Source organism: Corvus kubaryi, unplaced genomic scaffold, assembly GCF_017639235.1.
Source record: "Corvus kubaryi isolate FWS band 111438036 unplaced genomic scaffold, C.kubaryi_AGA036_p1.0 37130, whole genome shotgun sequence".
Classification (NCBI taxonomy): Eukaryota; Metazoa; Chordata; class Aves; order Passeriformes; family Corvidae; genus Corvus; species Corvus kubaryi.
The window spans coordinates 22,841-44,991 of NW_024581033.1; the positions used below are offsets into that span (position 1 = coordinate 22,841).

The following is a 22,151-nucleotide window of genomic DNA, read 5'->3' on the forward strand; positions in this document are numbered from 1 at the left end:
AACCCAACCAACGGGTCAATGACAATGTCAATAATAACAATTAGCAACAATAATAATTATAAATATAACAACAACAATTAATAGGGGTTAATAACAGATTAATAGTAATGGATATGCAGCACCTCTGCCTGTCCCAGTCCCAGGAAATGAGCTTCTCCTCAAATTAGGAAGGGATTTAAACCCCTGTGTCACCAGATAAAAACTCGACAGCCAGCAGAAAAACAGATTTTTTCCCAAAAAAACGTCGGTAATGCTGAACATTCTGCTTCAGGGGAGTGTTTGGTCGGGCTGTGGGGTGGGAGCAGGGATGCTCTGCAGGGCCCAGGGCTCGCCACCTGCCTGGCTCCTGCTCCATCATCTCCCAGTCCTCATCTCCCTGCTGTCATTTCCTGCTCCTTTATCTCCCTGCTGTTAATTTCCTGTTGCTTCATCTCCCCTATCCATCATCTCCCTGTCCATCATCTCCTTGTTCATTGCCTCCCTGAGCATCATCTCCTGTCCTCTGTCTCCCTGCTCATCATCTCCCCATCCTCCATCTCCCCATCCTCCACATCCCTGCCTCTCATCTCCTGGTCCATCCTTTCCCTGCTCATCATCTCCTGTCCTTTGTCTCTCAGTCCATCAGCTCCTGGTCCATCACCTCCTTGCCCACCACCTTCTCGTCCATCATCTCCCGGTCCATCAGCTCCCGGTCCATCCTTTCCCTGCTCATCACCTTCTGTCCCCTGTCCCCTCCTGCTCCATCACCTTCCAGCCCTTCACCATCCGCCCATCCCTTGTTGGGACGGCAGAGCCGAGATCCCGAGGGATCCGTCGGAGCCCCCCGGGTGCCTCCCGCTCCCCAGCCCCGGCGGGGCCCCTCTGACCCCTTTGGGAGTCCTTTTCCCCGCCACTGCCCGGGGGCGGCGGCGGCGGCGGGGCGGGACCGGGGGCGGCCCCGGGCACGGTGCCCCGGGAGCAGCGGCGGGAGCGGCGGAGCGGAGATGCCGTACCTGCTCATTAGCACCCAAATCCGCCTGGTGAGTCCCGGCGGGACCCCCGGGGCTGGGGAATTCCGGGGGGCGGGCAGGGACCGACCGGGGCGAGCGGTGGGACCCGCTCAGCCCGCGGTGCGCCCGTCAGCGGTGGCTCCGGTGGCCCGCGGCGATCCCGGGATGGGCTGGCCCTGCTGCTGCTGGGGTGATGCAGGTTTGGGGGACCCCCAGCACGGCCCCAGCGGCCGGTGTGGGGTGTCCGGCACAACTCCGTGAGAGCCCCCGGTGCCCACAGCGCGGCTCTGCTGCCCCCAAACCCTCCCGACTCCCTGGGGAAACTTGCGGCAGGATCCCACGGACGCCAAAGGGCTCCACTTGTCCTGGCGGCTGGGTTCCCCTCGGCCCCCAACAGCCATTCCAGCGTGGAAAACGCGGCCAAGGGAGCGGGGCTGGCAGGAGCCGGGCAGTGGTTAGGATCACTGTTTGGGATCAGCGGCTGGGATCACCGTCCGGGAGCACTGATGGGATTGCTGGCTGTCACTATCAGATGAAGCCACAAAGCAAACGTTACCCCCCGGCACTGGCAGCACCCACATCCTGCACCCACATCCTGCAGGATGCTGGAGGAGCCCACAGCCATGTCTTTATCTGGGGGTTCCCTTTTCCTGACAGTCATCCCCCTCCCAAAGCCTGGATCTGCTGGTGCAGTTTGGGGCAGGAAACGGGGACAGTGAAAACAGCAAATGAGCAAAGTGAGGGAGTTGTGATGGACACTGCTACTGCTGCCACTGGAGATGTCCCAAAGGAAGCAGCAGTGGATTGGGAATGGGAACGTGTGGGGATGCTGCAGCACCAGAGCAGCTGCTGGCAGCAGCACTGGGGATCGTACAAATTGGTTGAGAGATTAAGGATAAGGTACAGGAAGAGACACCTGGATTATGGCACTGGAGGGAGCAGCCTGGAGCAGCAGGGCTCCAGGAGACTTTGGAAACTCTGTTCTTTGCTAAAGGGGCAAAGCAAACATTTCCAGCCTGAAACTTGGCATCGAGCTCAGGCTGGAAACCGAGCGCTTTCCTGGCAGTGGCCCCTCCCAGGATGGGCTGATGGCAATTCCCTTCCCTCAGGGCTCTCACTGGAGCTGTGCTGGGAACAGGGGGTGGCACCACGCGTCACTCACGGCTCCGTGCCTGTCCCACAGGAGGTTGGGCCCACCATGGTGGGTGACGAGCACTCGGATCCCCACCTGATGAGCATCCTGGGGGCCACGAAGAGGAGCACGCTGGGGAACAACTTGTAAGTCCTCCTCTCCTTATTTTCCCAAGAAATGCGGAACATTTTCGCTCCTGGCATTCCCCACAGCACCTTCCAGCTGTGCAGTTAATCCCAGGACTCGCACGTGTCCTGTTAATGAGGAATTGCTGCCTGATATTTCACTTGGTTCTTTATTTTCCCTTGCTCTGACCCTGTTCTAGCACCTGACCCACCTTTCCCTCTCTCACTGCCATCCCTGCCTTGCTCTGCCTGTGGCCTTTCTTGGTGGTGCCGAGCCACCCGGGATGCTCATCCACAGTTCTGTCCCATCCCATCCCATCCCATCCCATCCCATCCCATCCCATCCCATCCCACCCACAATCTGTCTGTCCTGTCCCTCCCACGCAGAGTCTGTCTGTCCATCCCATCCCATCCCATCCCATCCCATCCTCCAGTGCAGCTCAAGGTTTCACCCAAGCCAACCCTTCCCAACAGCTCCCAAATCTTTTCCATGGGCAGCTGAGCCCCAAGGTTGGAGCTGCTTCCCACTGTGTCACCCCTGACTCCAAGCCCTCCACCTGCATACTCCCAAACTGTGGATATTTGACACTTCTCCATGTCCCCCTCTCTGCCCACGCCGAGTTTGACCCCAGCCTTCGGCCAAACACTCAGAGATGTGACCAGCATCTTCCTCATGGTTTGGCCCAATTTTTTTTTTTTCCTTTTTCCCCTCACTTGATATCCCACTTCTTGGTTTTCCCTGGGAAAAAAACCAATGGCAAAGCAAAACAAACCCCCAAATGCGAAAGAACCTGACAGAGAGGAGCAGCTCGATTCCTGCTGTGTCCCATGTGCCGTGGTGTGGAGTAGGAGAAGGAGGAAAAGGAGAGGAGGAGAAGGACGAGGCATTACACAGCAGGGGCATCTCATCCCAACATTCCATCTCATTCCATGCATGGAGCTGGGAAAACCCACCTACTCAGCACCAGCCTGGCACAAACACCAGGTGCTGGATCCTTGGCTGCTGCAGCGTTAAAATCTGAGTGGGGTGGGAAATGTTAATGATGAGGAGATAAAATGTAAGTATTGAGGGCCCCCTCTCCATCCCAGCCGAATTCCTGGGGGGGTTTGCCAGGCTGATCCATCTCCGTGCTGCTATTCCCAAGCCTGTGGGTGGGCAGAGATTGGCAGCAGTGCCAGCGTCGTGCTGCCACCCGCCGTGCTGAGCCCGGAGTTACGCAACGGGACGGGAGACAGAGCGGGGAGAAACACAGCAGCTCCAGGAAAGAACTGGATCCGGAGAGATTTGGGCTAGGATCCCTGGGATTCAGGTGGAAAAGGAAGGCACAGACAGATAAAAGCCCCTGTGCTGCCTGCCCCAGCAGCTGGGGGAGCCACAGTGCTGTAAGGAACAGGAGCACCATGTTCTGCTTGTTTGGGAGAAGGGATACGAGCTTCCTATGGGATCTCCCTGGTGGATTCACCACCTTTCTCCCCTCCCTGTGGCCCGGAGCGTTTTGAGCTGCTCTTGCCCCACCTGCTCCTCGGCACGGCCTGTGTCACAGCTGGGAACTCCGCTGTGTCCCCACGGCACATCCCCGCGGCCCATCCCTGCAGCACGGCACGTCCTCCCTGCGTGTGCCTGAGCAACAGGCAGTGGGCAAAGTCCCCGGCTGGAATGTGGCTGCTGGCAGCCCCGAGAGCACAGCCACGTGCCAGCGGGGCAAGCCCGGCTGCCTCCTCCAGAATCCCAACCAGGGCTGGGAGCTCCAGGATCTGCACTGTGGCCAAGCAGGATTTTCCATCCCCAACTCCTTCATGAGCAGAGCCTGGCTACGGATGCTGCAAACCCCCTTCCTGTAGCACCTTGGACCCCAAAACTTTAACCATGACCTTACAGGGAGCCTGAAGGAAAAGCCTGAGCAGCACAGACCTGCTGGGAAACTGGGATGTACAGGTGAAGCACTGAAATCCCTGTAAGGAGGGAGCGCACGGATCCTGTTCCGCAGCTCTGCACAGACACACGGCCCCTCATTAAGTGGGGAGCAGGGATGTGGTCCCTGCCCTCCGTGTTGGGGTCAGAGCCCTGGGGGCAGCCAGGTGTGGCAAGGGACAGCCAGATGTGGCAAGGGACAGCCAGATGTGGCAAGGGACAGCCAATCCCTGTCTGGGCACGTCCAGCATCCTTTGATCTTAACTGCAACCCGATGCCTTCCTTTGCATTTGGGAGCTGAGGGCTAAGACAGCTGCTAAAATTCCATGTCCCTGCTCCTCCAGGCACAGCCAAACCCATCCTCAGGGAGCTGAAGGAGAGCTGGGCATAGATCCCAAGGAGGTTGGCTGCTCCATCCCTAAAAATTGCTGCATGCCGAGGACGCTCCTGCCCCATCCCTGTGGGTGCAGCTCTGGGCTCTCTGGGTTTGGTGCACCTGGAGGCAGAGCTGGTGGGACCACAACCCAACCTGTGCCAGGGCACAAGTCCTCTCCAGTCTGGCACGACTCCTCTTTTCCCTGCTGGTGTTTACCTGGGAGAAAAGGCTTTGCAGGTATCCCAGCCCCTCCATCCCGACTGGATGCACACGGAGACGGCAGCGTATCCGATACCCACAGGGTGCAGTCTTCATTTCCCTCAACTCACAGCTGTGATAAAGCCCTGGGAACTCTTCCCTCCTGCTTTTAGCTCAGTCACTCCGTTTTTTAGGTTCCTACAAATCCCTGCCTCTGCTACTTCCTCTGAATAATGGGAATAATATTTACCAGCTCCCCCTGCGAATCTGAAGGGTATGTGGCAACCCTCCTGGAGAAAGCACAGACTTCAAAGACACTTATAATAATGCACATTATCTTTACACCACATCTATAATTACAGCCAAGTACAGTCTGTCTTGAGAAACTGGAAAATCTCTCACATCTCAGGGTTATTTTGTGCTTTAAAGCACTCCCAGCCCCAGCACGGCTCCGAAATCCAAGCAGGAGCAGCTTTGGAAAGGCTTTTGGATCCTTTTTTATCATTATTAGTAGGAAAAGCAGGAGAGGCTTTGTTCAGGTGCCCAAACAGGATCCCCAGGGATCCTGCAGCCTGTCATTATCCGCTTATCCGGCACTGCGAGTCAGCTACAGCTGAGCTGCTCTTGGCTTTGTCCCAAAACTCAAAGGAAAGGCTGGCACATCCAGTGCCAAAGGTCCCACTGGCCAGCTCAGCTCGGCTGTCCCCACCCAATTCAGCCCAGTTTGTGTCTGGTCCCCTCACTGGGGAGCAGCATCACAGCCCTCGAACTTGTGGGATCAAGGGGTAGGAATGTGGGACAGCTTCTGCTCCAAGCACAGAGCCAGCACAAACCAACTGGGAATCAGAGCTGGACAAGGATCCAGTATCAGTTCCCAGGCACTGCCAGAGCAGAGTAGCCTGGGCTCACCTCACCTGGCACCTCCATGCAGGATGGATGACTACTGGCTTTCCAAAGGTTTCCCACCTGGCTGAAAGCAGCACCTTCTTCCAATCCCCAAATTCCAACAGACTCTCAAACCCACCCAGCTCACAGATGTGCTCTGACATAGGCAGAACGCTGGGATTTCCTTCCTTAGATACACCTGAATCATTCCTCTCCTCCTCCACGAACTCCCAGGTGTGTTAAAAACGTGCTCGCCTGTGTTTACCTGTGAGCCCTCTGCCACAGTGCCAGCCCAGTTACCGAGCAGCACGTGGCTCCGGACACCGGCCCTGAGCCACATTCCCATTCAGCCTGATCCTTCCCTCCCGGACAGGATTCCCGTGGTTTGGCACCGTGGGCTGTGCCTTCCCCTGGGGTTAACCAGGGCCCTGCGTCACACTCGCCCAGCCCGTGCCAGGTGTGGCCGCTGGCCCTACAGGGGTCAGGAGCGAGGCAGGCTCACTTCCACCGGGAAATCCCCGTCTCTGTCCCCCCCAGCTCACCTTATTCCCGTCTTTCCTGGGTGCAGCTGTGAGTACTACGTGAACGACGCTCCGCGCGTGGTCCTGGACAAGCTGGAGAGCCTCGGCTACCGCGTGGTCAGCATGACCGGCGTGGGCCAGACCCTGGTCTGGTGCCTCCACAGGGAATAGCCAGGGAGAATCCGGCGTTCCACACAGATGACATCCTGCTGGAGATCGTCTTCTAGGACTGGCAGCAAATTTTTCCCCCTTATTTCCCTCCTGTCCCAGACTCCAGGCACTCGGGCAGGGGGAGGAAGGGTGTGTGGAGGCAGAGCTGGACCCAGTGGAATTTTGCCATCCCTGTCATTTCCCAAGAGCAGGGGGAGGAAGGTATGCCCAGAATCAGGCAGAGGGAACAGATGGCTCCAGCTCTGCCTTCAGCAGGATGGCAGTCTGGCAAACTCCAGCTTTTTACATTTTAATCATGTATTCAGCATGCCCTGGAGGAAGCTCAGTAAGACCTGTCTGCCTCCTCCTCAGGCTGCCCCGGAGAGCTCCGTGCCTTCTCCTGGGCCAGGGGGTTAGGGAGGGACACCAAGCATGGACACCATCCCATCTCATCCCTGAAATCCAAGGGGGAACCACTAAACCTACCCCCAGTGCTCCGAGAATCCCTTCCCTTGGCAGCAAGGCCTGTTCCCATCTCAGCAGCACCACCAGACTTCCTGATCCAGACTGCCCTCCAAGCCTAACACGGGGTTCCCAAAGTAACACAGAAAGGTTGTGTGACTATTCCAGGTGCAGGCTCTAATCCCAACACTGCTGGAATGTCTGCAGCTCTGTATGGATCCTGCTGTGGGGGTAACACCAATAAAACATTGCTGCGCAGAGACCAGCGTCCTCCTGTGGGTTGCTTAAAGCTGTGGCCAAAGCCCTCTGGATCCAAGCTTTCAGGGACTAAAAGCTCCAAGGTTTGGTGTTCTGATGGCACCTCTCACACCCTGTCCCACAGGATAGGGCAGCTGCTCTGGGCACACACTGGCAGGGTAACACCTGCACTCTGTGAAGCTCAGGCAGCCACTCCTTCCCCAAACCTGGAAAGGGATAAGGGCTGCATTCCCTGGGAGTTTTTATTCCCACACCACCTTTAAAAAAAAGGAGGTTTATTGACTTAAATTAAGAAACAGCTCTGGGGGGACGGAGGGGTGGGGAGAATCCATATTCTCACGCTAAGTGTGGGACTTTTCCTCCTCGTCTTCCCGCTGGAGCTGCTCGATGAGCTGCTGCCTCTCAGCTGCCTGGCGCATCCTCATCATCACCAGGCTCTCGTAGTCCCGCTCGGACACCACCGACGCCTGGGAAGGAGCAGGAAACACACACAACCCGTCAGGACAGCACAGACTCCCAGACCCTCCCCAAATCCCCCTCACAACACCGGTGTTCTGGGCAGGAAGCAATTTGATCCCACAGAAATTGGGTGAGGTGGGTGAAAGCTGCCTGGCTATGGGGAATAACCAGGAATTGTTATTAAAATGATGATTAAAAATAACCAGCGGTAAATGTGGTTGGTGAGGAAAGAGGGACAGACACGGAGCCAGCATTCCATGAGGCTGGATGGGGCATTATTTGGGATGACAAGCTCACCCTGCACCTACAACGTTGGTGCTCGAAGTCCAGCATACACTTCACCTGTTATAAAGGCTAATGCCATAAAAAATCAAACCTTCGTGGATTAGTCATGGAAGTGACTAAGTCTGATGGTGCTGAGGCCCTGGCACAGGGTGCCCACAGAAGCTGTGGCTGCCCCTGGATCCCTGGAAGTGTTCCAGGCCAGGCTGGATGGGGCTTGGAGGGATAGTGGCGGGGGGTGGGACTGGATGGGCTTTAAGGTCACTTCCCACCCAAACCATTCCATGATTCCAACAGCTGCTATCAATGACCTTGGAGGTCTTTTCCAACAGGAACAATTCCGTGATTCTAAGCGGCTGCAGGAAGAAAACCACCAGGGATGTTCCCAAACCTGACACAGGAATGGAACAGTTTTCCAAAGCTCCCGGAGCCTTGCTGCTGTGTGTGGCAGCAACTGTCACGTCAAGGCAGTCGATTGCAGACTCTGCCTAATGAACGTGGGCAGCAGATGACAGCTGCTCTGGTGCTTTGGAACTGCTTCCAAAGCCATTCCACACTGGTAGGTGGCCGCGCTATTTTCGATGTATGAAAGCACTGCAAGGCTTGGAAACATCCAGCTCGTTCCTTGACAGTTCAGGTGGAAATAAAAACGTCTTGAGAGAAGGTGAATGGAAAAAACCCCTTCATGTTCATTTTTCTAGCAAGCGGGTTAAGTGGTGATCGCGGAGAATCACGGAATCCCACACCCACAATGGTTTGGGTGGGAAGGGACCTTAAACATCATCTGGTTCCAACCTCGTGCCCAGGCTGCTCCCACCTGGCTTTGAACACTTCCAGGGATTGGGCAGCCACAGCTTCTCCAGGTATTTAAGGATTTCTTAGGAAGCAGAAGGGACACGAAGGCAATAGCACAGCTACTAAGTCTCCACATGGAAACATGGGGGAGTGCAATTCCTTATCCCATGCCAGCAAAGTGGCTCCTCCGGCTGCGAGGACACAATGAAAGCCCACAACAGATAACAGAACATCAAGTGGGAAATTAAGAGTCTAATTGGTGTCTTAGGAGCCACCTGAGCGAAATGACCTTTGGGTACTGGCAGCAGCAGTCTCTGAGAAAGCACCGATGGCATCAGCCCTCAGCCAGGATCTTTCCAAGTCCCATCCACCAGCCTCAGGAATTTGCTGGGCTGGATGGAAGAGGCTGCGTGAGACTCATGCAGATGAATCACCCACACAAACCTGAAGCCCCACCTCACACTGGGACTGAAATTTAAAACAGACAGGAGATTATTTGCAGCCTGGTTTGGGAGCTCTGCTGACACGAGGAGCCCTCAGAGCGGCAGGAGGGAGAGCAGCCTGATCCAGGTGGGCTCCCAGCACGTGCTCCCGGGTGCGTGAGCGTGGGCTGAGGCTTCGCCACTCCACACACCTACTTCCTGCAATCCTGGCAATTACCAATCGAGTGAAACCCAGTTTCTGACGTGGCTGACTCAGCAAGGGCTTGGCTCAAAACAAACACATCCACGCAGGGAGCTGCAGCCCGGGAAGCAGCGACGGGTGGCACATGAAGGGACGGCGGCGGCAGCGCTGGGGAGCTTTGGCATCCTGGGTCCAACCTGGCTGAATTCCTGGACTCCTGGCTGAGTTCTCCCTGGACTTGCTGCTTCATCCTGGTGAGCGTGGCCAGCCCAGTTCTGCGAGTGCTCCGGCAGCTTCACCTCTCCACTCCTGGACTCTGGGCTGCTCCAACAGGGCGTAAGTCTCCTTGGCACTCCATTCTCCCAACGCTGCCTCCCGCGTTGTGGCTTTTTACATCCCCCTTCGCCCGTATTCCCTGGGTTCCTTCGGTGGCACTGAGTCACCGTCTCGTTCCCAGCCACCCACGGCGCTTTTCCGGCGGTGCCCCTCCACAGAAGGTGCCCGGTTACCATGGCACCCGAGTGCCCTTCTGTTCTAGATGCCAGATTAGATCTGTTCTCATGGTGACTGTGCCTCTGCTGTTCCCCACCAGCCCGGAGCCGCAGCACGCGTTTAACGAGCTCGCTCGCACGCCGCCGCTCCTCTCCGCTCCAGGAGGAGACTCCCTGAGATCCAAGCTGAGCCAAGTGCTCCTTGCCACGGCGTGGAGTTTGCATTTCCTGCACTACCAGCCTCCCCGTGTTCCTCGCAGCTCCGGGAACGGGGCAGGAAGAAGTTGCTCCCGTTGCGTGGCTCGCTGCTGATCCCTCGGCTCCCGCCTGTGAAGAGTCAGCACTGCTGCTCCTCGCTGCCTGCCCTCGGCATGGATACTTGGCGCAGGGGGTCCATCAAGTCCACCACCTTCTTCCGGCGCTTCTCCCTCAAGAGGCACAAAAAGCTGGGCAACCAAGTCATCATCCTGAACCAGAACAGCCACACGCTGGACACGGACGGCCAGAAGAGGGAATGCTTGAGGGATCTGAAGGACAAGTCTGAGTACCTGTCCTGTCAGAGCGAGCAGAACCTGGCCAAGGCACAAGCCCCTCCCAAGCCTCCCCGGCTGTACCTGGACAGTTCCAGCTGCCCCAACATCATCGATCACACAGATTCCCACTCCAACCTCTCCTTTTCCGATGCTGCTCCGTACCACAAAGCCTCTCCAACGCACAAGGACCAGGCTACAGACCACGGCCCCTCAGAGGCAGGTCTCCAGAACAGCACCACTCTTCCCGACCTGGCTGACCCCTTCCTGTCCTTCAAAGTGGATTTGGGGCTATCGCTGCTCGAGGATGTGCTGCAGACCCTCAGGAAACAGAACCCGAGGGATTACGCCATTTGAAGGTACTCCTTGTCCATCACATCCCAGTTACTCACTGCTGCTGCCACTTCCTCTGACCCTGGCGGGAGGAAGGATGCTGGAGCGTGCCTGTTGTGTGTGGCCTGTTTTGTTGTCCTCGCCTCACCCACCAGAGATCATCCCTGTCCTGGCCAAGGAATCCTCTGGAGCAGAGCTCATGGGCTACGTGCTCAGGTGAGAGCACTGTCTGCTGTCTCCTGGGCAACTTTCCACTCTCCACCCCAGGAATTTCCCACATTGAACTGCACGTCCCCTCCTCGGGGAAGACTGGCATTTTTTGGGAAAGACTTACTTTGGGGATGTAACACTGGGGGGCAGGGACACACAGGGATTTGGCACGGATCACTTGTGGAGCAGCAGGCAGCCTGCAAGGAGGCAGCAGCACTGCACCCCAAAGGCAAAGCTTTGAGGGCTGAGGGACGGGAACTGGGGCTTCTCCTCCCACCGTGTTTGGATGTGAAAGCTCAAAGCTGCTCCTCCGTTTTTTCTCTGCCTCCTTGTGGGTTTCTTCTCCCCTAACTTCAGTGCAGGTGGCACTCCCAGCCTGGAAACAGGTAAGCATCCATGTAGGCTCCTGATACAGCACCAGCAGTGGATTTACCCTCCTGGCAGGAGAAGAGATGCCTCTGACACTGCTGCCTCACGCATGCACTGAGCTCCCAGCTGTACAGACATGGAAGAATAAATGTATCTGTGACTGGAAGTGTCTGGTTGCCTCATTTCTTTGGGAGCAAGCCACAGAAACCCCAGGCACCAGGAGCACAGGGTATCTGGAGCAGCCCAGACCCATCCTCCCTGGCACTGCAGGGTTTTATGAGGGGAGGGGAACCAGTGTGGCTCTGCTTCTCTGGGCTGGGGGAAGGACAGAGCTGCTGGGACCTGAGGAGAGCTCACACAGCTCGGGACAAGACAGGAACAGTTCCCCACCCTGAGCTGGGCAGTGGGAAGGGCTTTGCCAGGCTGAGAACATTCTGGGCAGCATCAGGACAAATTGCTGAAAGAAACTACCAGTTCTTGCCTTTTTGACTATTAGGGCTCTTTAAAAAAATAACAATAATAAAACCTCCACGCCCCCAGATAACCAGGAGCTTTGGAAGCGGCCAAAGCAACCTGCAGGGATATTCCAGGGAAAGCACAGCTGCCTCTTACCCTGCAAGATTCACCTCCCAAAGTCAGATAACAGGAAATAAACCCTCTGAAACCTCAAAGGAGCTTAGAAAAGGTGCAAGAGTGCCAGGCAGGAGGCTCTTCTCAGGACTGAATGGCTGAGGAGCACTGGCAGGGAAATGCCACTGCAGGAGCAGGGAAAACATTCCCAAAATCGAGTGTTCCGCGCTGCTGGAGTGGCAAAACAAGCTCTCCACAGCCGCTGTGTGTGCTTTGAACCATCACACAGCCACTGCTCTCAATAGCCTGGAGTAACACTGGCCAAGCCACAGCTCTTGAATTCCAAGGGCAACTGGAGCCTGCTTGGCTCCAGCAGCTCTCCAGGAACTGCTGGACAACGTGCACCTGTTGCTGCAGGAGACAACAAGGCTGTGGAAGCAGAGCAGCCTCCTCACAGCACAGCTTCCACCTGGGAGCTGCTTCCAAACCCCTCTGGCTGGGGTCTGGCTGTCCTTCACCGGCAGATTTTTGGGCTGCCTGTCCCAGACAAGGAGCAGAGGATGAGTAGGGAGCATGTTGCCATGAGAACACTGCAGGTTTGGGCTGTTTCCTGGAGCAGAGCAGGGAAGGAGCTGCTTTTGCACAGAGTGGGAAGAGAACGGGGGTGGATTCAGACAAAAACAGAGGGGGGAAGCAAATAGGAAGCAAGAGCAGCTTAAATCAGAATGAGGTAAGTGCAGCCTGGAAGCAGGAACGTGGAGCCTGGTGGCTGGGAAGCCAGGCTGGGTGTGAAAGGAAGAGGCAAGGGGAAAAGGGATCTGGGAGCTCACTCTGCACAGTCTTCAACTGGAGAGCACAAGTTAAGTCAGCTGGAAGCAGATCGGCCAAGGGGAGCTGTTAACACATTACAGGTTTTACAAGCATCCTACTGGATGCAGCAGGAGGATTTGGAGAGGGTCTGGAGTAGGAACAAGGACAAACAGGAAGGAGAGCAGCTTGGAGATCCAAGGCTGCAGTGCAATCACAGCTTCTCACAGGTAAGAGCAGCAGAAAGGACAGCCAAGCACCAGCAGTGCGACTCCTGGGAAGGATGCAGGTCCCTGGCAGCAGCTCCTCGCCATGCCCAGAGCCAGGTGGGATTGAGGAGGCTGTGCAGGGCAGAGCTGAGTCACCAGCACCCTGTGCTGCTTTCCTGCTCTCCCTGCTGCCCCACCACACTAATCCTGCACCGCAGGCAGACGCTGCACTTCCACACCAACAAGCTTTGGGCATGCGAACAGGCCAGGACACACTCGGGGATCTGAACCCACGCAGGCTGGAATCCACTACCGAGCTCCAACCACACCAGCAGCCCCCTTCGGCAGGAACGGGCCAGCTCTCACTCTCTGCTAGTGAGCAATTCACTAATAACCTGGTTTGGAGTCTGCTTTTTGCCTCAGTTTCCCTCCTAACCCTCTGGTGAATCTCCTGTGGCTGCAGGACTCTCCCTGGTCCTGCATGGACAGGATAACAACCACGCATTCTGATGTACAATTACAAATAATATAAATAAAGTGCTTAATAAAACATCAAGAGAGTGAATGCACTGAACAATCTCAGAAGCTTGAAATATTTAGGGAGTGAACACACAAAAGGGCACTCAGTTTGATATTGCTTTCTCCTCCCTCCTGCAGACCCTAAGAACAGAGGTTTGCTTCCAGCACTGAAATCTCCTCCTCCTGTGAATGCAGTGAGTAACCAAGGCTCCCTAAAAGAACTTCTCAGCAGCTCTCACCCAGAGGATTCCAACAGTCAACACATTTTAAAAAATCCCATCAGAGTGGCACTGGAGGCTTTGGGCTGAGCAAGGAACACCCTTGCTCTTCACTTGGGACAAAGGGAATGTGTGAAGATCCAGTCATCCAAATAGCTCCAGCTCCCAGTGTGCTGCTGCCCAGGCAAAAGGTCCTTTAGAAAGCCACTGATCCAGCACAGAAAGGCTGCTGGGGAAGCCAGGCCTGGCACCAAGAGCTTCTATGTGACCACAGCTACAGAGCACACTGAGATTTGGGTTGTTACAGCACCAGATTTGCATCCCACAGCCCACTGTCCTTACCTGGGAGGTCCTGGGCTGGCTGGTGCTGTCAGGGAGGACGGTGCTGGGGTGGCTCCGGGGCTGGCCTTCCAGCCAGGAAATCTTCAGGGGGTTATTTAGCAGGCCAACCTCATTCTTCACAGCCATCTCCTGGCAGGGAAAACATCCTTCCATCACCACCCGAATTCCAGACCCTGCTCCCTCACAGGTCACTAAGAATTGTGCTCCCATCTCAGGCTGGCCTCAAGGCCAAGTAGGGAACAAACAAGACCAATCCCTGGAAGTGCTCCAGGCCAGGTTGGACGGGGCTTGGAGCAACCTGGGATAGTGAGAGGTGTCCCTGCCCGTGGCAGGGGGCTTGAATTGGACGATCTTTCAAGGGCCCTTCAAACCCAAACCATCCTCTGATTCCATTCCATAAGAATTTAAGGATCCGTCCAACCCAAAGCATTCCGTGACTCTCAGATTTCACTACATGGGAAGCACCTTTACAGTCCACACCCCTGCCAATAGTTTTGATAAACAGGTCACACACAGTTCTGGGGGGTTTTATTACTTGGATGTGAGTGAAAGAATAGCAAACAAGGAATAGAGACTCTTGTACAGCCCAAGCTGATGGAACCACTAAAATTTAAGGTAACTGATGATTTCTGCTCCCACGGCCACATGAATTATTCTAACTCACAGTGAGCCAAGACATTTTGGGTTGTTTTTCACTGCAAATGCCTGGTATCGCCTCCAAAACACAAAAGCCCAACTCCAAGGTATTTCACCTTCAGAGAGAGCTGAGTAAGTGCTCGGTGCCTGATCTTTAAGGCAGCGCCTCTTCCCTCAGCCTGTTCCATGCACAACCTGTTTATGTGCCTGATCTCTGGGTCTGTGCCTCCAGCTGCACCACTCCCTTCGTGCCTCTGTGCCTTCAGACTCTCATTACCCTTCTCCACTGCCTTAATGACAGGGCAGTGTCCTGGCTGTCACCCCGTGCTGTGCCACCCCCCAGCACACCCAGCAGGGGCTCTGCACACTCACAGCTGCCTTCACCGTGGCAAATTCCACCACTGCACTCCCAGTCTTCCTGCTGGAGATCAACAAATTGAGCACATCTCCATACTGTGGAAAGAAGGAAAGGAAGAAAGGGAAGTTAATAACAGAGCCAGGAGAGACGTCAAGTTCATTTATCAAATGAACACAAGAGAAAACATGTGTTTTCACAGACATGAGGCTTGAGCTGGCACCATTTCTGTCCTGCTTCCACTGATCCCACCATTTCTGTCCCTCCAGGAAATAATCTGGGAAGGCATGGAGCTCCACACTTGGCTCCCAGCAAGCCCCGGTGCAAGAGGGCTGCTGAGCACAGAGCCAGAGTTTAGAGGGAAAATAAAGATGCCAGGCTGGGATTGATCAGATCAAAGGCTTGTCTGTGCCTGTCTCTGCACTTCCCACAGCAGGGATGTGGAGTGCTTGAAGAGAAGGAAAGAGTGCACCACAGCCACAGAGCCAGACTAAGTGGGCAGGGAGCATCCAGGGGGAAGAGCCTGCTGCTGCTCTGCTTCAGCAGGAGTCCCTGCTGGGAGCCAGGCAGAGCTGTAAGCTGGGAAACAGCTCCCAGCTCATGGATCAAAGGATCCAACTTGGTTCAAAGGTTGGATTTGATGCTCTAAGAGATCTTTTCCAACCTTAATTGACTCCACGATCATGCTGATGAGCTCTGAAAACTGCATGAGAAAGATGAAAAAAAAAGTGAGCCACTCCAGCTTATAGCTTACAAGGGAGTGGAGGGACAGGACACAGGGAATGGCTTCAAACTGGATATTTAGATCAGATTATCTGTTCAGATGAGATTGTTAAGACAAAATCCTTCCCTGTGCAGGTGCTGAGACCCCAGCACAGGGTGCCCAGAGAAGATGGGGCTGCCCCATCCCTGGCAGTGGCCAAGGGGCTTGGAGCAACCTGGGCTGGTGGACGGGGTCCCTTCCCATGGCAAAGGGTGGAGCTGAATCATTTTTAAGGTCACTTGCAACCCAAACCATTCCATGATTCTGTGATATGCAGCTTCCCAGAATTCACTCTCCTTACAGCACTGAGAGCAGGGGAAGACCCAGTGATAAACAGGGAAGAGCACCAGACAGGACCTTCTGCAGGATCTGCAACAGCACATCTTTGGAGTATCCTCCTCCCGTCTCATCTTCCTTCCTGCATTTCCACCTGAGCTGGGAAACAAAGGGCAGGAGTTCATCTTTCCCGTTCGGATGCGCTGCCTGCTCAAGCAGCTGCCACCCCCCTGCACATTCCCCACGTCTGCTATTTACAGCCACACTCCCGGGCCTGCCAAGACAGTGATCTCAGCTTGGGAGTGAGCACAGGGAACAAACTGTTTGGGGAACAGGGAGAAACGCTGCTGCTCGCTGGGATAAAAAAAGATCGCACTTGAAAGGATGCTAATGGCTCTGCCAGGGTAATTAGCAGATGTTTCCCCTGTGCTTGAAGCACAGACAACTCAATCCTAGACTCAGAAATCTGGAGCAGACAAAGAAAAGGTGAGGGAGGGAGGAATTCTAACAGCAAGGACAGGAGCTGTTCACCTGATGATGCACATTCCATGGGGGAATTTAACCTCCAGTGTTAAGAAGGAAGTGCCAGCTCAGCAGGGTTGAAGCATTCCTGCTGTTATCCACCACATTCTACCAGTTTTCACCAAAACCGAGCTTTCTGAGGATGTCTTACCTTGAGCTTAGGAGTTACTTTGCTTTCTGCTGCATTTCTTTCCTGCTTGCCTAAAGAGAGAGAAAGCCAACAAAAAAAAAGATGGAGAGGACATGGGTGAAAATCTCTCAGCATTTAGCACAACATTTTCTCTGAGAACATACATCTGATGTCAGGAAACACTTTGGGATTTCTACTGGACCATTCCAGCCCCAAAAACCTTGTGCAACAGGAACTGCAGCACAAACTGAATATTCCATGGCAGCACTTTTCCCCTCTAGAAAGCCCAGACTTGCTGCTAGGAACGGGTCAGCAAAAATACAAGTAGGAGACCTGTTCTGAGGCATTTTTCCCTGCAAGAGGGTTGTGCTGGGATAACTGGAAAAGCAGAGTGTAGACGGCTGCCAGAGAGCCCAGTGCCCCCTGCAGGTGAGGGCTCCGGGCTCCCCCGTGCTCACCCCGGCTGCGCTGCTCCCTTTCCAGGCGGATCTGCTCCCTGACGAGCCTCTGCTGCTCCTCCAGCTGCCGGGAGCCCTCCTCACGCAGGCGGATTATCTGCGGCACAGGGAACATGGCACGGACACCGGAGGCACAGACCCAGGGCTGGAACGCCAGCTGGACACTTCCAAGGACAGCTTGGGCCTCACTCCCATCTCCTGGGACACCTCTCCAGCCAGCTCTGCTGGGACAGCTCCAAAAGGAGCAGCCTGCTCTGGGGAAGGTGGCCCTGAGCATGGCAGGGAGTGGAACCGGATGGGCTTTAAGGTCCCTTCCAACTCAAACCGTTCCAGGATTCTCTGATTCACAGAGCCTTTTAATCCCAAAGGTTGAAGGACTGCTATCCAGAGATTCGCTGCACCTCATCTCATGGATTTCATCCTGAATGGAAATACTTCCAGCAATTCTTCTCAAAAATAGCAGAGAGAACTAAGAACTTATCCTCACCTCTTCTTCTAATGATCTCGTTATCCTGACCTCCTCCTCTTCGTTCTCCTGGCACTGGGCTTCCCGTTCTCTGGCTTCAAGATCTGCAGAGAAAGAAACAGAATTAAAACAATCCCAAGAGAATCTGAATTTCCCCTGCAGACCAGAGGGAGATGGAAAGATCACAAACTTGGCTACAGCTACACCAATATCCTGCTAGCTCTGCTGCCTCTCCTCTGCCCCCACACACCAAAGGAGTCTTAGCAGTCCTCAGACCCCCTAATTCCCAGAGCAGGACCTAATTCCCTCCTTCCCAGAGCAGGACCACCCCAGCTATGGCTGTGGGAGGAGATTCCAGGTGGCTCCTGCACTGCACTGGGCACGAAGAAACCAGCGTCATCCCACATGGATGGACCGATCCCTGGGGAATTCCTGTCACAGAGAAATGCAAACACCCAGCTGAGGGAGACTTCAGGAGAACGTGAGGGTTTGATTTTCTTACCAAGCTTTACTTTCTTCCTCTTCTCATCGAGCTTCTGTGTCCTTGCTGCAGCCTCCTTCTTCGCCCTCCTCACCCTGTCATAGGCTGCCTGCCAAGGAACCAGCACAACAGTGGGGAACTACGGAAACCGGGAGAGAAACTGGAAAGCAGGGAATACAACGACATCAGGGATTGAAACCCTGCCAGCAGGGGTGAAGCATCTGCTGCTTCTTGGGCTACGAGCTCTGCCAGCACTTGAAAAGAGGAGCCAGTTGATGTTTTTAGCTCTCACCACCTGGAATCAGCACTTTGTTCCCTCCTGAGCTTATCTGGAGAGAGTTCCTTGCTCATTTCTGGTTTGTTTTTATTCTTCCCAGGGACATTTCCAGGTTCTTTCAGGCCTTGGGCAGTGGGTTCTCAGCCACTTCCTCACAGCTCCAGAAGAATCCAAGCTCTCCTGTGTCCCAGCTTGGAGCCTCAGGAATTGCATCCAGGTATTACTCATGTGCCAGCCCCTGACTCGAGGGGAATGGCAGAGACACCGTTGCCATGGGAACTGGGGGTCCCTGAGTCAGGGATGGCTATCACTGGTGTTATCAAACGGGATATGCCCCGGTCCAGCACATTATTAAAGGCACAAGCTCAGGGCAGAGCAGCAAATCACAAGCACCACATTTCTCCAAGCTGTTACCTGGCATCTGAGATTTGATCTCACAGAGAGAGAATTACTGGGAACAACAGCTGGGATTTGTATTCATGGAGTCTCTGTCGGAGCAGAGAGCAGGACAGGCAGGAATACAGTTCCCAGCAACAGCCCAAAGTCCCACCCTTCCCAAGGGAGCATCCTTACCCTGGCTGCTGCATCTGTGAGCACGGCCAAGGCCTGGGAGAGCTGGTGGAAGATTTCCGCTGGGAAGGAGAAGAAATAAGGGCAAGATGAGGGAAAGCAGGTGAGGGACCTGGGGAAGAACCAGGAAAGACAGTTCCTGTGGGAATGTCTCTCCAAGGAAGAAAAATCACCTTTCCAAAGTGTTTGTAAGCCTGGTAGAGACCAGGGCCACCTCTACTCAAAGGTGTTACACAAACTTGAGAGCAAATAAAGAAACAAAACTTGGGATTGTTTCATTTTAAGAGAAATCTTGGAACACATAAACTTATTTTTTCTTATTTTGGGTTGCAATATCTCCTTCACGCCACATTTGGCTGGAGCTCACAATTTCCTTCTCCCTCTCAGTCCTTTTCCTTCAACTTCCTCTTGTTTGTGTACAAACACACCATCAGGAAGTCCCACTTATGTTGGACTGGAAGTTGTTGCATTACAGCCATCTATCCTTTAGAAGTCTTTCCTCTTGTCCTGTTATAAGCATTGGCAGATTATGCTTATTTTCATGAAGATGAATTATCAGTACTGACACACAAGAAAGAAACTAATTGCCAACTCCACAAGCTCCATCCACAGCAAGCACGTGCTGCAGGCAGCTGGAATTCCCCCTTCCATGCCTCCAGCTTTTCAGCCCGACACCCAAACCTGGCATTTTTCCTCAAGATTGCTGCCCCTCCTCCTGGAAGGGGATGGGGACGAGCTGGAGGCTTCCCCACATCCTTCCCCTCACTCCTCAGCCTCCTGCAGGTACAACCCCCCAGATCTTCCCTCGTGGCTGTTACTTTTTACCACTGCTGCTCTCCAAAGCAGGGCAGCCTGCCAGGAAGCCAGGCCTTGCTCCCAGTTTGGGTGAGCTCAGCCAACACTCAGGGCTTTTCCCCTACCAGAAACGGGCCCTGCCCACAGATAATAGGATTTATGGGGTGCTGGTGAAGTTTGGATTGTGAGAGACAGGGATTAAAGCAGCGTCCAAGCAGCCAAAGGTTGGGAAGATCTGGAGAGGTGCAACTGTAATTCCAGCACTGCCCCAACGCTGGTGTTTCTAAAGCCAGCAGGGACTGTTCAGCCTGAAAAAGCAGAGTTAACACCAACGGGAGCAACTCCCAGCCCTGTGTGTATTCCCAGGGACACCCAGGCACTCCCTCAGCACCCAGGGAAGCAGAGCCACTTCCAGGGGCCTGCAGAAGTGAAAACTGCCAGGAAGAGCTGCTCCATCTCACCTGCCCGAGGGTTGTCCGGGTTCTTGTCCGGGTGGCAGGTCAGGGCCTTCTGCCGGAACGCTGTCTTCACCTGCGGGGCCGCACTGGGAGTTACTGGGGGGAACTGGTTTGTCTCTGCCCAAAAAGGCAACTTGGAAAACCAAGTTCAAGGGTAACCCGCCAGGCCCTGTGTCTGGAGGGAGTTGGAGCTATTAAAAGCTGTTTTTAGTTCCAGGTGTCTTGTGTTGGAGCAGGGAAACCTCAGGTAAAAAAATGGGAGAGGGAAAAAAAGGGGAGAGGGGAAAGAAAAAGGGAGAGAAGGGAAAAAAGGGGAGATGATAAAAAAAGGGAAGAGGAAAAAAAATAAGGGGAAAGGAAACCAAAGAGGAGGAAGGAAAGGAAAAAGAATAAGAGAGGGGAAAAAAAAAAAGGGGGAGAGGATAAAAAAATGGGGAAGGGAAAAAAACCAGAGAGAGAGCCAAAAAGAGGGAAAGGGAAGCAAAAATGGGAAAGGAAAAAAGGGGGGGAGGAAAAAAAGGGGGGAGGGGGACCAAAAAGGGGGAAAAAATTAAAAAAAAAAAAAAGAGGGAAGGGAAACAAAAAAATGGGGAAACGGAAAAAGAAGTGGAAAGGAAAGAAAAAGGGGGAAAGGAAAAAAGGAAGCCGCTCTGTCCCACTCCCAACCAATTCCCTGCTAAAACAAGTGGAAAAAGTTGTGTCCCGGCCCCACCTGGTGGACAAAGCTGCCGGGGTTGGGAATGTGTAGGAAAAGCCCTGCAGATGATCCCACCTCCTGCGTTAGAGTCCAGCTGAGGGAGACTCGTATCCTCCCCGGGCTCCATCCTCCAACATCCCCTCTCAGCAAAGAATCCCTTCCCAATGTCCCACCTAACCCTGCTCTCTGGCAGTGGGAAGCCGTTCCCCCTTGTCCTGTTTTTCCAAGCCCTTGTCCAAAGCCCCTCTGCAGCTTTCTCCGAGCTTCCTTCTTATGTTTAGCACCGACTACCCCAAAAAACTCAATTGAAAACCGGGAACGCGTAGTTCCAACCCTACAAAAGGAGCCACGTGGCTTTTGGGCACTCGGACAAACTTCTTAACAACGGGATATTTTGATAAAGGCGGAAATTTTCCTTCTGGAAGCACACAAAGGAACGAGAGGAACAGGGTCCCAGCTCAACCCTGCAGTTCTCTCCAAGCCATCTCCTCCTCCAAAGGCGGGTCTTGCCCCGCAGGATTGAGAAGGGACAGGGGTGAATTGAGGGAACGACGCCAATCCCAGTAAAACCGGGACGGGACAACGCCAAAATCAGTAAAACCGGGCTTTGCCCGAGGTTTGACAGCTCCGGTCCCTCAGCAGCGCTGGGAGCAGCCCCTCAGCTCAGCACTGGGGAGCAGCACGCGCCGCGCCGGGAACACGCCGCTCCCGAGGACACCGGGACAGGGAGGGAGGGAGGGGACAATAGGAGCCCGTCCCGAGCCGCCCGCGCCCCTCACCTCCTTCTCGGACGCCTTCTCCCCTATCCCCAGCAGCCCGTAGAGGTCCCGCTCCAACAGCTCCTTATCCACCGCCATCTTCGCGCTTCCCGGTTCCGCTCCCGGCGCCGCGGTCGCTGGGAAGTGTAGTCCCCACAGGCCGCCGCGCCACGCACCGCGCGGGAAGGTTGGACTACAAGCACCGCGATGCACCGCGCGGCCCCAGTGGAAGGGCACGACCAGGGTGCGCAGCGCGATGCTGGGCATGCCGGGTGGTGTAGTTCTTTAGCGGCGGCTGCGAGCGGGGAGAAACTGGAGGAAAACTACAAGTCCCGTGGGGCCGTGCGCGGGCACCGAGCTCTTAGGGAAAAGTGCACGGGCGTCCTGCTGTCCGGCAAGGTCCCCACTGACCGCGTCCCCAAGTGCCACTTACAGATCCACATGCACGCGTTGGATCCCTCCAGGGATGGCACTCCACCACCTCCCCGGGAAGGCTGTGCCAGCGCGGGGTGGTGCGAGCCCAGCTACAGCGCGTTCCCAAAAACATACTTGTTTTTGTTGTCCCCAAAAATGCATCCGTCTCAGCTCAAGGCACAGCTCCTTGGGAAATTCTTGTCTTCTCACTGATCTAAGGTACCTCCCTTTCCCCCCACTGCTCCAAAACGGGAGCACTGTAGAAGAAAGCCTATCCGATTATTGCCATGCACAGGAGATGGGATTTTTCATCCCTTATTCCTTTATTC

The 22,151-nt window shown here is 54.8% G+C and overlaps 3 protein-coding genes across 3 annotated transcripts; 2 read left to right on the top strand and 1 right to left on the bottom strand.

Moving 5' to 3' along the window:
- Nucleotides 1–908: 908 nt before the first annotated feature.
- Nucleotides 909–6,681, top strand: GCHFR (GTP cyclohydrolase I feedback regulator). Its single transcript, XM_042021232.1, has 3 exons — nucleotides 909–1,019; nucleotides 2,173–2,267; nucleotides 6,186–6,681. Exons 1-3 carry the CDS (start codon nucleotides 984–986, stop codon nucleotides 6,307–6,309), a joined length of 255 nt encoding a protein of 84 aa, XP_041877166.1. The 5' UTR covers nucleotides 909–983; the 3' UTR covers nucleotides 6,310–6,681.
- A 585-nt stretch (nucleotides 6,682–7,266) lies between these two features.
- Nucleotides 7,267–21,546, bottom strand: DNAJC17 (DnaJ heat shock protein family (Hsp40) member C17). The gene is made up of 11 exons (XM_042021223.1): nucleotides 21,430–21,546; nucleotides 19,957–20,026; nucleotides 18,704–18,762; nucleotides 17,875–17,962; nucleotides 17,394–17,476; nucleotides 16,907–17,003; nucleotides 16,470–16,519; nucleotides 15,878–15,955; nucleotides 14,775–14,855; nucleotides 13,767–13,895; nucleotides 7,267–7,475 (listed from the first exon to the last, which is right to left on the bottom strand). The coding sequence occupies exons 1-11, from the start codon at nucleotides 21,505–21,507 to the stop codon at nucleotides 7,350–7,352; spliced, it is 939 nt and encodes a 312-aa protein (XP_041877157.1). The 5' UTR covers nucleotides 21,508–21,546; the 3' UTR covers nucleotides 7,267–7,349.
- CUNH15orf62 (chromosome unknown C15orf62 homolog) lies at nucleotides 8,072–11,267 on the top strand. Its single transcript, XM_042021231.1, has 2 exons — nucleotides 8,072–9,504; nucleotides 9,761–11,267. The coding sequence occupies exon 2, from the start codon at nucleotides 10,031–10,033 to the stop codon at nucleotides 10,544–10,546; it is 516 nt and encodes a 171-aa protein (XP_041877165.1). The 5' UTR covers nucleotides 8,072–9,504; nucleotides 9,761–10,030; the 3' UTR covers nucleotides 10,547–11,267.
- Nucleotides 21,547–22,151: the final 605 nt, after the last annotated feature.

Excerpts from the sequence above, each read along its gene's own strand:
- GCHFR (XM_042021232.1), top strand. The coding sequence starts at position 984 with ATGCCGTACCTGCTCATTAGCACCCAAATCCGCCTG. Across the intron at positions 1,020-2,172 it reads TTAGCACCCAAATCCGCCTG|GAGGTTGGGCCCACCATGGT; the intron begins GTGAGTCCCGGC and ends CCTGTCCCACAG. Across the intron at positions 2,268-6,185 it reads AGCACGCTGGGGAACAACTT|CTGTGAGTACTACGTGAACG; the intron begins GTAAGTCCTCCT and ends TCCTGGGTGCAG.
- CUNH15orf62 (XM_042021231.1), top strand. The coding sequence starts at position 10,031 with ATGGATACTTGGCGCAGGGGGTCCATCAAGTCCACCACCTTCTTCCGG.
- DNAJC17 (XM_042021223.1), bottom strand. The coding sequence starts at position 21,507 with ATGGCGGTGGATAAGGAGCTGTTGGAGCGGGACCTCTACGGGCTGCTG. Across the intron at positions 20,027-21,429 it reads AGAAGGCGTCCGAGAAGGAG|GTGAAGACAGCGTTCCGGCA; the intron begins GTGAGGGGCGCG and ends GCGGCCCCGCAG. Across the intron at positions 17,963-18,703 it reads TCACAGATGCAGCAGCCAGG|GCAGCCTATGACAGGGTGAG; the intron begins GTAAGGATGCTC and ends GTTCCTTGGCAG.